General features: G+C 37.7%; 1 protein-coding gene across 1 annotated transcript; it reads right to left on the reverse strand.

The window, feature by feature from the left end:
- Positions 1–8,064: 8,064 nt before the first annotated feature.
- LOC149402157 (MAC/Perforin domain-containing protein) lies at positions 8,065–14,468 on the reverse strand. Its single transcript, XM_089608183.1, has 8 exons — positions 14,047–14,468; positions 13,705–13,946; positions 10,756–10,954; positions 10,606–10,680; positions 10,105–10,288; positions 9,591–9,760; positions 9,172–9,236; positions 8,065–8,947 (listed from the first exon to the last, which is right to left on the reverse strand). Exons 1-8 carry the CDS (start codon positions 14,302–14,304, stop codon positions 8,305–8,307), a joined length of 1,836 nt encoding a protein of 611 aa, XP_089464309.1. The 5' UTR covers positions 14,305–14,468; the 3' UTR covers positions 8,065–8,304.
- Positions 14,469–14,896: the final 428 nt, after the last annotated feature.

Here is a 14,896-nt window from a genome sequence, read left to right on the forward strand (position 1 = left end):
TATAAGTTGATAGGTCAAAGACTAATCAAAACAAAGAATAAATGTGTAAATAAATTAAAACTTAAGTAAAATGCACACCTCGATGGCTATTTCGAGCACTCGAAGAAATAACCACCCACTACACACGTTCTAGGAGCAGTTATCTAGTAACTACCTGGGACATGGGACTGATCACCTCACGTACTCGACCCCTCGCCTATAAATACAAGAGGACAATTCTGAAGCGAGGACAATTCACTTTAGCACACACAAGCTCACGCCAGAAGTCTTACATATCATTCAACACCACCTATTACTTTTTCTCTTTTACTAGAGTCGTCTATATTTAGAGATAATCTTGCCTAGACACTCGGAGTTCTCGGGACTGCGTGCTCAGAACCAAGTGCTCTTAGTGAGACAGTTGTTATACTATTTTTGTCTGTCAACATGATAGATCTTGATTAAAAAAATTAACTTCTCGATGAAGGCCTTAGGCAGCTCAAATAGCATATCTCGAAGTAGCCAAAAATAGACTATCCAACAATCACTACAAGAAATACCACATTTAGCGACGAAACTATTAGCGACGACTTAATCGTCGCTAATAAATCGTCGCTAATCACCCTTTTAGCGACGATATTATCGTCGCTAATATTTTGAGGCGAAAAATAATAAAGTTTGGCGGCAAAGATAATTAGCGACGAATTTATCGTCGCTAATTCTTTTTTGTCGTCGCTAAGTTCGCGGGAAAATAATTAGCGACGATAAATTCGTCGCTAATTATTTCTGAATTCATTTAGCGACGATCATATCGTCGCTAATAATGTTGAATTAATTTCGAGTTTTAAAGAGGGAAAAATCCCTCCAATTTAATTAAGACGAAAACTTTTAGCGACGATTTTATCGTCGCTGCATATATTTTTATCGTCGCTATACAATTAGCGACGAAATAATCGTCGCTAAATGTTTTCGAATTTTGACGAATTTTAAAGAGGGAAAAATCTCTCCCATTAAATTAAAACGAAATGATTTAGCGACGATAAAATCGTCGCTAAATATGTGAAATTTACTATTAGCGACGACGAAATCGTCGCTAAATGCCTGGTTAACGTAAGTTCATTTAGCGACGAAATGAAATCATGTAGCGACGAAAAAATCGTCGGTATCTTTAAATACCAGATCGCGACTCAGCTTCCCCATTCGCTCCCAAACCCTAAAATTTACATTTTTCTCTCTGCTTTCTCCTCCTCAGCCGTGTGTGTCGTCCGCCGTGTGCCACCGACACTCCTCCGCCGTGTGCCTCCCCGGTAAGTCTCTCTCTCATCACTATTTCTCTCTCTCTCCTCACATCTCTCTCCTAAAGTCTCTCTCCTGTCTGCAGCTCCGCCGCCGCTCCTCCGCCGCTCCGCCGCCGACGTCGTTGCCGCTCCACCACCAACGCCGTCCTCGTCCTCGTCCGCCCCGGTCCGGCAGCTCTTCCCCTCCCCGCTTCCCGCGCACGCGCCAAATCTACACGGTAAGTTTTTTTTATATAAGTTTATATATATATATATATATATATATATATATATATATCAGTTATAGAATGAATTAATTAGTTAATATATATATATATATATTAACTTTAAGAACTTAATTAGTTATAAAGGTAAATGAATTAATTAGTTATATTCACATAATTTAGTATAAATATTTATATTTATAGAATGAGTTATATATTTGTTATAAATTTTATAAATATTTAAATTATAAAATATTTAAATTTTATAAAATTTTATAAATATTTAAATTATAAAATATTTAAATTTTATAAAATTCGTTATAAATTTTAATATTAGGTATAAATATTAAAATTATAAGTTTATATATATATATATATATATATATATATATATATATATATATTAGTTATAGACTGAATTAATTAGTTAATATATATATATATATTAGTTAATATATATATATATATATATATATATATATATATATATATATATTAACTTTATAGAACTTAATTAGTTATAAAGGTAAATGAATTAATTAGTTATATTTACATAATTTAGTATAAATATTTATATTTATAGAATGAGTTATATATTTGTTATAAATTTTATAAATATTTAAATCGAGGACCAACGTTTAAGCGTTGAGTTTGCGGCTGGCATGACAGAGTTCATGGCAATGGCCCGACAACACGTAAATGTCGAAGGACGAGTTAAGTGTCCATGCAAGAGGTGTAACAACGTGTTGATGCAAAAAATTCCTGATATAGAGAATCATCTCTTTATCAGAGGATTTAAGAGGAATTACACGAGGTGAAACTTTCACGGGGAGGAAGAAGATGACGTAATGCAGTATTAGACGGATTACAGAGGAGGAGGGATGTTTGATGCTGTACACGATATCTTAGATCACAACGACGTAGACGGTGACGATGACAGTATTGACCCGAATGCAGAATACCAGAGTGGACAGTTCGATGACCTTTTCAGCGACCTGAACACAGAATTATGGCCGGGTTTTACGGAGTATTCGTCACTCTCATTTGTTGTCACGTTGATGCATTTGAAAGTGATGAACAAGTGGACGAATAAGTCGTTTGATCAGCTACTGAAAGTATTGAAAAAATCTCATCCGATCGGCAACACGATTCCAGAGTCACACTATGAAGCAAAGGCGAAATTGCGTCGATTTGGTATGGGTTACGAGTCGATTCACGTCTGCAAACACGATTGCGCATTGTTTTGGAAGGACAACGCCAATCTAGACGAGTTTCCAGTTTGTAATGAGAGCCGGTGGCTAAAGAAAGACGGTGGAAAAAAAGTAGCGCATAAAGTGTTGCGCTACTTTCCACTGAAAGATCGACTTAAGCGACTGTACGCGAGTCGGCACACAGCTCTAGAGATGCAGTGGCACGAGAATGAACGCATTAAGGAGGATGGTGTACTGCGACATCCTGCAGACGGAGCAACGTGGAAGGAGATCGACCGAAAATATCCCATGTTTGCGGCAGAACCGAGGAACGTCCGGCTTGGACTTGCCGCCGATGGTTTCAACCCATTTGGTGACATGAGTTTATCGTACAGTATGTGGCCGGTAGTCTTGACTACGTACAATTTACCGCCGTGGTTGTGCATGAAAACATCGTACTTGATGTTAACATTGCTTATACCAGGTCGTAGTGCGCCGGGAAAAGACATGGATGTTTTCTTACGACCGCTGATTGATGAGCTGAATGAATTGTGGGAAACCGGTGTTGTGTTGAGAGATGGTTCGACCGGTGAGCTATTCAGGTTGTTTTCCGTACTTCTATGGACGGTGAATGATTTTCCAGCGAGAAGCAGTTTGTCGGGATGGAGTGGTCAAGGGTACCTTGCTTGTCCGACGTGTAACAACGACACACCATCTTTCAAGGCTCGAAACAAGATTGTTTACTACGATCATCGTCGATTCTTGCCGTTGTTACACCTGATGAGGAAGAGCAAACTGTACAAGGTACGAAATGAGAAACGACCACCACCAGTGAGAAAATCAGCGAGCGATATACTTCGGCAATTGCGATTAGTGGGAGATGCAACCCCGGGGAAGCACCCTGACTTCGGCGGGAAGAAACGAAAGTGCGATGCGAGTGAGCTGAATTGGACAAAGAAAAGTATTTTCTTCGAGTTGCCGTATTGGTCGAGTCTTACGCTGAAGCATAACCTCGATGTAATGCATATAGAAAAGAATGTATGCGACAATCTTCTGGGTACCTTGTTGAACATCGAGGGGAAGACGAAAGACACAGATAAGGCACGGTTGACTTTGGCGGATTGGAACATAAGGCACGAGCTTCATTTGTACCAAGAAGGAGATAGATGGATGAAACCGCCTTCGTCATACACTCTGACACCTTCAGAACGGAAGCAGTTTACTGAGTTCTTGAGATCTTTCAGATTTCCCTATGGTTTTGCGGGGAATTTGAAGAAGAATGTTACCGCGGATGGGAGGTTGACGGGTTTGAAGTCTCACGATTGTCACATGATGATGCAGCGCCTATTGGCTCCTGCTATTCGTCCTTTTCTGGATCGAACAATTCGAGATGCCATAATAGAGCTCTGCAACTTCTTCAGACTTATTTTCTCTAGAACGCTGGTAATTTCAGACATTGAGAAGGCACAAGAGGATGTGAAGCTTATATTGTGTAAGTTGGAACGAATTTTCCCGCCTGATTTCTTCACAATCATGGTTCATTTGGTAATGCATCTACCGGAGGAGGCAATTGACGGAGGTCCAGTTCATATGCGGTGGATGTATCCATTTGAGAGATACCTTGGAACGCTCAAGAACTTTGTGCGTAATCGAGCTAGACCAGAGGGTTCAATTGCCGAAGCCTATGTTGTAGACGAAGCATTGACATTCTGCTCAAGGTATCTAGAAGGCGTTGAGAATCGTTTCAACATGCCCCAACGAACAGACGTCGCGTCTAACTTCGAAGGTGTCGAACGAGAGTTATCAGTGTTTCAGTCATCAAGTTGTCGGCCTTACGGGAAGATGACCACGATACGCTTAGATGAGAATATACGATTGCTCGCTGAGTGGTACATTTTACGAAATTGTCCCGAAATTGACGATTTCATGAGGTAAATGAGTGAAATAAATGAACTTGAATTATATTTATACGAAGTGATGTATTAAATGAACATGAATTTTATTTCAGTGAACACATAGATCTCATGGAATTAGAAGGTCGGCCAGATGTTGAAGAAGCGCATCGACTTGAGTTCCCAAAATGGTTTTGGGAAAAGGTATTTGACTAATTAACTCAAAGAATATGAGATAACTCGCTTCGACACTAACCGACTCGTTAATGGTTGTATGTAGGTATTTCGCATGAGCCAAGATGGATTATCCGTTACCTCTGAATTATATGCATTGGCATTGGGACCACATTTCGCACCACAGACGTATCCGTGTTGTGTAGTGAACGGAGTTAAATTTATCTCCTGTCAACGTGATAGCAGAAGAACGACTCAGAATAGCGGGGTATGTGTACCAAGTGAAGGAGGTCACGACTTCTACGGTCAAGTAGAAAACGTCATTATCTTGACGTATCAGAACAATTGTCGCATCGTCTTATTTCAATGTCGTTGGTTCGGTGACCAAGATCCGAGGAAAAGGACACGCAACGACAATAACTTGACAAGCGTGTATGTGGCAAAAGAATGGTACAAAGACGAGCCATTTATTTTGACAACTCAGGCGAAACAAGTTTTCTACTTGGAAGATAACTTGAATGGTCTTGATTGGCGAATCGTCGAAGAGTGTAATCATCGAAATGTATGGGATCTTCCTGATATTGACCTCATTCTTGGTCAATCTTCGTCTTCAGTTCAGTTGTCAGTAGAACCGTCAGATTTAGATTCACTGTCGACGCGTCATCAGTCTGCGATACCAGAGCCCGTGAGCAACGACGCAGTGAACTTGTTGGAAAATATTGAAGAAGAAGAGTTTATCGATGACGAAGAAACCGAGGACGAAGATTTGATAGAAGAAGATGATTTGTCAGACGACGATGATTGATAGTATATAACGTTTTTCATTTACTTACTAAATTAACTGATTTAAATCATTACGAATGCATAACTAAATAAATTTTGTTTTGAATTTCAGATGGCTGCGGCTACAGGAGCTGGAGGCAGCGGAGGCGGGGATGACTTCTTAGCCCGTCTCCCGAATTGTTGCCAGTCGGCGCCCGTACGTGATGGCGTCGAAGAAGAAGACGAGGATATCGAACCGGCCGTGCGTGGGCCGACGGTCAGGCTTCGATCTGAGCGTGCACGGCGCCCCGGGGTGAAGGAAGTCGTTATTTATAACGAGGAGTTTCAGTCGCTCTTGCAGCCAGAGCGTGAGATGGATCCGAATCTCGCGACGTTCGCGAACACGCTCGGGTTGGTCGTCCGAGACAAGATCTCGCCTACGGTCCCAAGGTGGACGAATGCGAACGTGGGGCCGGCGAAGGAGGCCGAGATCCGAGCAGCGATTCGAGACAAGTACGACATTCGAGTCGATGGTGATGCAACCGGGAAGAAGAAGGCGATTGTCGATGCGGCAATCATTCGAGACGCGAAGACTCGTCTTCGCGATTGGAGGCATACCTTACGGTCATGGTTCGACATCGACTGCAAGAGCAGCGTACAGGTGGCGCGGTCGCTGAAACCGAGGACCGTTAAGCTCAACACCGAATGGGAGACGCTGATACAACGATATACGAGCGATGAGTTTAAGGTAATCAAATCATTTACGTTAAATATGTGTTTACCCTTTTATTAAACGATTTGTTATTTACGTGTACGTTTACTTATATTACAGGCCATACAAGCGAAGAACAAGGCGAATCGCGCGAAGAAGAAGACGAACACTCAACACGGGACGATTGGGTTCTCGACCCACCGCATGAAGAACGTAAGTTTTATGTTTATATGATACATCAAATCGTTAAAATTATCTAACACTTGAAGTTTTGTTTACATGCATGCAGAAGAGCGAGACATGCGCTTTCGAGAGCTTGTTTGCGAACTACAAGCGCCAACATCAGTCCGACAAGTCCGAATGGCTGACTCCTGAAGCCTCCGCACGTTATGTAAGTTTACATTTATTTTTCTTATTTTTCGATTAATATATACTAACTAGTTAATTATATCAGGATCGACTGGTCGATAGGTTCAACACGTTGCGAGCGGAGGCTGAGCAACAAGGAGCGGACGTTGATATTTTCGTCCTAGAGCAGCAGGCGATCCGCGATATTATGGGTTCGCGGACTGATCTCTTGACCGGCGTCGGACGTTTGGTGCCACAGGGAGCACGGATGGCGGCTGAAGTCGCCGAAGTCTACGGTTCGGAGGCTGGGACGTCGCAACCAGGATATATCTCGCAGGAGGTGTTGACATCGACCCTCGCCGCGTTCGCCGAGGCAATACAGAGTCAGGTGCCCGGCCTCAACCTTAGCTCGTTCATGCCCCAATTTCCGCAGAGTTCGCAGCAGGCTCCGTCATCCCACAGCCAGCAGACTCCGACGGCCGGCGTCCACACTCCGACGCCCGGTGTCCACACTCCGACGGGCGGCCAGCAGAGGACTCCCGACGCCAGCCAGCAGACAACGCCCGGCGGACCAAGTCAGTCTACTGATCAGCACGTTGTTCCGCCGCAGCCAGCAGAGTTTCAGCGCCAACAGAAGAGCGTTTCACGTCGAGGAGGGGGAAAACGAGCGCCGGGACGACAAAGCAAACGTCGCAACTAGTGTTTTATTAGATATTTTGTGTATAGTAGATTATTATTTACATATTTCTCGATAACCGAAAACGTACGTAACCGGATTTTATATATTTGTTGATTTGGATAATATAATTTAGTTTTTATTTGATTTTTCATTTTAGAATTTCATAAACAAAAAACCATAAAAAATTAATAATTAACGACGAAAAAATTGAAAAAAATAATAATAATAATAATTAGCGACGACAAAGTCGTCGCTAAATATTATTACACAGAAGTAATTAGCGACGACTTTGTCGTCGCTAATTACCTGTTTCAAAATGGAAAAAAACTTCTCGTCATGACATTTAGGGACGACATTATCGTCGCTAATATCGTCGGTAAATATTTAGCGACGAATAAATCGTCGCTAAATATATTTATGCACGGACATTTAGCGACGATAATAATCGTCGCTAAAATCGTCGCTAAATAGATTTAGCGACGATTATAGGGTTATTACCGACGAAAAAAATCGTCAGTAATTGTCGTATTTGTTGTAGTGAATAGAAGAAGCCTGCTCTTAATTATCCATTTTTTTAAACCCTCTAAAATGCAACTTCATTTTTGTAAGCTAAGTAAGCAAGGACTTCTTGAAACTTTTGGCTAAAGTTTGTGTTTTTCACGAATTAGGCATCGGGCAGGCTATTGCGGAAGTTGATCATCTGATTGATAAGATTATCTCCAATCTCAAAACTATATATATATATATATATATATATATATATATATATATATATATATAATCTATATATAAGTCAGCTATAGATCAAGGTTAGGGTCAGATACAAATTTGTAATAATGTATGAAAGTAGAACACATTAGTATGTGCCGTTATGGAAAAATTGAGAATATTTTAATACATTTTTAGATTAAATACTTGTAAACGGACATGAAACATGGAAATCTTCTCCACCTTGTAATTCTACTTAAAACTATTAAGCGCAACCTAATATCTATCAGCAACTCTATACACGTAGTTCCATGTAGTAAAGAAAAATTTGTTTCCCCTTACTTAACAAGTTTATTTTGTTATGAAGAGACATTCAACAAAGAGAAGTTTACATTCAAACCTAACCTACCTTTCTCCAAATACAATCTAGCTCCAGTGACAAGCCAATGCCCTGGATTGTCCTGTGGCCCTTTACAGTACTGAGAGGTATCTATAAACCTCAAAAGCTTTTGTGTCCTCTGCGAGACGGGCGGTCCAGTCGGGAACACCGCGGAGTCAAAGATCAAATCCGTCTGTTTTCCTTTTACCAAATGATTGTTGTTATTATTACTGCTTGTGGTTGAAAGCGACATGCTTATGGCGGAGAAAATGCCGGACCGTTGAGAGAGCTCGGAACCAATGTCGGTCCAACAGGACTGGACCACGAAATTATCGTTGACCCTCGAGAACAAGAGCCGGAGGTGAAGAACGCTCTTCGAGCTATGCTTCTTCACCACAAGCTGGGCTCCGGTGACGATGGAGGCCACGTTTTTCTTGAAGGTCCACTCGGGGTCATCTATGACAGGGACTGTACACACGTGTGAGAAGTTCTTCCCGTTGATTCCTTCCAAGTATTGCGCATGTTCCTGCATGTCCTCCGATCCTCGCCATATGGACTCTTCGCCGATCTTGTTTTCTATCATTTTCGGACAATTCATTGGGTGTTGAAGGTGAATCGCTAGCCTGAACACACAAGTTATAGTACTGTGATATCAGTGATGTGGAACTCAACTACGTTCATGTGTCATTTATCTAGTATTTATGAACCTATGAATTCAAGGTACTGATAGAATAAGTTTGGAGCATTATTAGCAATAGATATGCTAGCCAAAATAAATTACTAATTGACCATTTTCAGTCACAAGGAAACCGAAAGTTAAATAATAATAAAGGGAAAATAATCGTACTTATTGCATTTCATGCCTTCAAGGTAAAATCTCATTCCTGTGACTGGCCTTTGTCCCACCACGACCTGATCATTATAGCTATCCAAATTGATCATTTTTAAACAATTAATCGAGTAATTAAACCACCAAAATTTGTAAATTTGCTAAATAGCTAACATTTTGTAAATTTTAAATAAATATACATTATTGTGGTATTATATGAACGTTTTTAGCTTTTTATTTATGTTATTGGAGTCTAATGGATATTTACAATTATTTATAAATATTTACAGCCGCTAATGTCTTTTTGACTTTGTTAATAAAATCTCGTAATTATTTATTTAAAATTTAACAATTTGAGTTTATAATATATATATATATATAAAAAAATAAGAAGTCCTTTTTTTAATATAAAATATATAATAAACAAGAGGTCATACCTGATTGGTGTTGACGTACAATTTAGGGCCCATTCTGCTGAAGTGAATTGCAGGGGATGACGTGGACCTATTTGTTGCGGGCCCCAGGGGAAGATCGTTGTATATGGGAGCCCACACCTTGTGCGTTTGGAAGTCCAGAAAGTATTGCAAATCAGCTATTGGGGGCTTGTCTGCATTTACTCAAAATACTCTCAGACAATCTTCTAAAAGTGAATCATAATTCATAATACCTTATTTTAATTTGGCTTATATTGTGTTTTAATTTTTTATTTTTATTTCTAATTCACTATATTGATATATATTTAACGAATTTAGTGGACATTGATACTATATAACCGCACCATTTTCTAAATGATTTACAACCCTAATGGGCAACATCAGTTATGTTAATTAAGCACAACTTTTTGGAAACTTCATTGGAGAGTCTATAAAACAGAATTGAGAAGTGGCATAGGCAGTTTTGATGTTGTAGATTAAATGAAATGAAGGGCTGGGGGTTAAAAATTAATCTTACACCGAAGATAGAGATTAATGGCGTGAGCTAGAAGGCCATCCCCGGGAACACCTTTGAGAAGAGAAGTTATTGGTACGAAGCTGAAGTTAAGGACATCGGGCATTGATGGCACCGTTAAAAGCCACTCGCAGTGACTTCTTATAGATGGATCGCCTCCTCTTTTCGAACAAATCACGCTGATACCCTGAAAAATGAGATCATCTTTGGATCAATCATGTTAGTGGTGTGATCATTAAGTCTTTATATTATCATTATTAAATCATAATTGGATTTTTCCCGATAGACATTGAATAATCAGATTTATTTTTGGGTGACAAAAATAAGTTTTGTAAACCAATATGATTATTTTTGTGGTGACATGCTTTTAATGAGTACGTTCCCTTCATTTTTTTTTTAGTATATAAGAAAATGCTCATTAAACAAGTAATCTAGTATATAGTCATCATAGTTAATTGTTCAAGAACTGGATAAAAAATGTCCAACAGTACGCTCAGAACCTACATTGTGTGTATTCATGGAAGCGTATGTGCTTATGGTGTATGGCTGATGCTCGAATACATTGAACGCCTTTGGTGCCTGAAAAATCCATCAAATTTAAACTTAGAAAACTGCAAATAATTGATGGCCTTTTGAGAAATTGATAAGCATAACCTTTTGCTTGGTGTCTTTGGTTCGCATCAACGGTGTGAAATTGCATGTGCCGGAGAAAATCTGATCTCCAAGGTCATCCAAGTGTTTTTTGAGCTCTGAGGGTTCCAAATTAGAAGATTTATCTTGCTTAACAAGAACTACATCTTGACCTCCAACGCTTAGTCCCACTACTATGTGTGTTCCATATTCCTCTATGAATCTGCGACATTAAATAATTAAAAATCTTCCAAAAAAAACTAACATATGAATTTTTTAATTTTTGTCGGACAAAAACCATATGATTAATTTTAATGACTGTCTTCACAAAGCCAAAAAGAATTGGTTGCATGAAAATGGGTAACACACTAGTTGAATCAGCTTAGCTCAGCTAAAACAAATAGAATTGTAGTTGCGTACTTTTTGATACACATCAAGTGCAACAGCTCAGAAGATATTTCGATCGAATAGGCAAAGATTGTCTCGTTATAATTATTACAATATTCTTGTACTATTATACAGAAAGACATGGCATGCAAAAACAAATTAACGACCGTGTTGTCCTACCATATGAAATTCAGAGATTTGACTTTTGGTTGTTGAGCTAATATATTGAATAGTTCATATGATCAAATTGAAGAATTTGTTACAAGTGGCCTTATTTAATTGTATATTTACTTTCAGACCACCATAGCGAATTAATGATGAAAGAGCTGACTTTACCGACATGCGGGCACTACATTGGCTTTTAGAATATTTATCATATCTTGCAAATATTTTAAAACTAGATTAAATTGAAATGTTAGAGCCAAATTAACCAAAAGTTGGAAGTTATGTAGCAAGAGAATAGTCGGCTAAGCACGTTGCTACGGTTGTTGACTAGATGTGCCACCTTTATAATTGTTGAGAAATTTCAATTATTGAATAATTATTATAGAATTAAACAATCAATGGCAAAACAGCAGTTGGTAAGTCGTTTAAATATTAACATGAACATGCCTAATTAAAATGTTGTCGCGCTTTTGAAGAGCATGCCTAAAACCACGGTTTTGATGGCTGTATATATAGTTTTGCATTTTACTAGATCATCACTACATAAATAATACCCTAGTATCGATTAATTTTCCTTAAGATAGACATTGGCTTTAAACGTGACATAAATCACTTCAAAAACACATAAAATCACGTCTTTTCACCAACAGATACAACATAAGACGCGTTTGAAGGTCCGTATCTAGATAAAAAAAATATATATATATAAGCGACTAATCGTGTTTGAATGGCAAAACAGACGCGAAAAATAAATATTGTCAAATGACACGAAAATATAATATATATATATATATATATATATATGTATATATATATATATATATATCTGTATGTGCAGAAGTAATTTAGCGGAATACTTTTTTTATTATTCTACATTAAGTACGATATTTACAATAGTGCTGACAGCATAATTGACATTAAATTTTGAATTCAAAGTTTGAATATATATATATAACTGTTTCCTATTTAGGGGAATAAAAAGTTAAAAGTATTAAAAATTGTAGCTAAAAAGAACTGTATATGATTTAACGAAACTATTAATTGCAAACTAGATATTAGTTGGCATAATTTGACTAGTCGAGATTTTATCCTTTAAAAAATGTAATCATCCGAGGATATGGCCCACACGACCTTTCTTTTAAAGTGTGTAAAAATAAGGATAATAGGAGTAAAGAGAGAGAGAATAGAGATGACAATGGGCAAAATGTTGCAAAATTAAATCATAAATTAAAAAATATATATATATTTTATTCATACCCATTTAATTGTAATGAGTATAGGTGGATTTAGGTAAAACTCTAAAGATTACTTTACCCATTTAGTATTATATTTATTAATACAAAATATTTAAATTTAATAAATACGTACAATAAAATTTTCTTAGAATTCTTAAATATAATAATGATTTTAAATGGGTAAGGTATTAATAGTGTCCTAAGTACTTAAAAATCATATCATGTATATACCTATATAATTTCTAATGAATAATATAATACTTGTACCTTATCTATTACTTATTTATTCGGATAAGATCTTATTTATTTATAGGAGTAAGGTCTTGTGATTACATGATTATATGAGTAAAATTGTCAAAAGAGAGAGAGATATGTACTTATTCTAGATATTTGATGCAAGTGTACCTATGACTTTAGACTAATCTGCTGTGACTTACGACACACATTTCGTGTAACTTTAGCAACTAACGGGTTGAAAGCTATATCTTGCACTGTATTATCAAACAATGATCATGAAACCTTATGAGTCATATTCCACAGTGAAATAAGTATTTTTAATAAAGTTAACGACGACTTGAATCACATTCCATAGTGCAATCAAAGGTAATATAGTATTCTTAATTTCCACATTCTTGTCATCTTGTGTACTGTTATTAATTTAAATACTTTCGAGGAGATGTAAAACATTGGCAGTTACATTTTAAAAATCTATTTCGAGGATATGAAATTTAATGCTCAAATAATTGATGTGTCGGGACTGTAGCGGAGCAACAGAAATTTTAACTATTTAACCGAAATATCAATAAATTTTCAGTTTTAACTTTAATAATTTAACGCTCACCTTTATTATATACTCTTCTCTTCAATTACACAAACTTTTAGATATTAACATAATTTTCTAATGGATTTTACACTCTCTCCTGAAGTGTTTAGGTTTGACAAAAAATAATTATGTGTTAAACAATCTGTGACTTTGAAGGGTTTTTGATAACTTATGTCAGTTATGTGTGGTGTTAGGAGGGATATATTACAAACATTATCTAACTAATATTTATATGATATTGAGGAAAATAAGCAAAAGTCAGCGAAGCCATACCCAACAAACACCCAATCAACACGCAAACCGATATAGTAAAATAAAGAAAAAGAAGTAAAATAATTGAGTCTGAAATGATTAGAGAAATACCTTGCAAGTGCATATGGATCCCAGGAAGAAGGAACGGCTTGTCTGACTTGGTCGCAGAGAACAAGCGGGTATGGATCGATATGCACGTTTAGTAGAGATATGAAAAAGCCGTCCAGACCCAACCTTTTCACATCTGACGCGTCAGTCGCCCATGACCCGCTCCGAAACCCGAACATCGCGTTGAAAAGCCCCGACGGGATTTTCCCCGGCATCGATACTTTTCTATTGAACACCTCCGACATCTATATATACATATATATATATAGACGATGCTTGTTAGATCAATATACTAATCTGAAACATTGAAACCTAATACTTCTCTATCAATTGAAAAAAAGGTACCTGAGTGAAGGTGAGAATGTCGGACTGATAGCGAACACGGTCGCCTTTGTCGCATTTGATATCCGGAGAGACGCCGTGAATGGGCGCGAAGCCCGGCACGGCGAGGGTTGTCTTGTTGTCGCCGTCGTTGAGCAAGACCAGCCTTTCTTTGCCCTTACAGTACTTTAGCCTGAAATCCGACGTCAAGTCGAAGCCTTTTCCGAGGCTATTCACCGCTTTTTCAACGATACTGTTGCTCGACTCGCTCGTCGTACCCATTTTTAATAAAGACCAATGGCTATGTTCATATTTGGGAATTCACTATATATTGGTTTGTTGAATTTATTATCGGGTTCACGTATGAACGAATGGTATGTCTATACGGACTTATATTATTATTATTTTCTAGAAGAAGGTTCGTTCATTTCTTCTTAGTCTTGGATCGGAGCTCTGGACTTTGACCGTGTTCTCGAATTGTTAAAATATTTTAGTTTTATTTCTAATTTTATTACAGCTGGATTGGTTCGATACGCTGATGGTGGGACCACGATTCACGCATACCAAAGAGACTCATTCCATAAAGCAATCAGTATGCACGGACTATACTATATAACTTTCGAAAGTTTTTGTTGTACCGGGACTCAGCTGGAATGAAATCCTGTTTTTAATACCGTATTGAGACTCGAATTTTATTGATATTTTGAGAGATATCAATAATTTATCGAAATATCTAATAAAGATAAAGATAAATTGTATCGACGAAGTTATCGCTACCGTTATTGATATGATAAATCAACAAATACCGAATTTACCTAGAGGTATCCAATAAACAAACAAACAAACATGTATATATATATATATATATATATAT

Source organism: Urtica dioica, chromosome 3 (assembly GCF_054948205.1).
Source record: "Urtica dioica subsp. dioica isolate 48M chromosome 3, U.dioica_male_clone48M_v1_H2, whole genome shotgun sequence".
Lineage (NCBI taxonomy): Eukaryota > Viridiplantae > Streptophyta > Magnoliopsida > Rosales > Urticaceae > Urtica > Urtica dioica.

Coding starts and splice junctions, on each gene's coding strand:
- LOC149402157 (XM_089608183.1), bottom strand. CDS start 14,304: ATGGGTACGACGAGCGAGTCGAGCAACAGTATCGTTGAAAAAGCGGTG. Junction 9,237..9,590: donor TGTACGTCAACACCAATCAG/GTATGACCTCTT, acceptor TATAATGATCAG/GTCGTGGTGGGACAAAGGCC. Junction 8,948..9,171: donor GAAGGCATGAAATGCAATAA/GTACGATTATTT, acceptor TTGTGTGTTCAG/GCTAGCGATTCACCTTCAAC.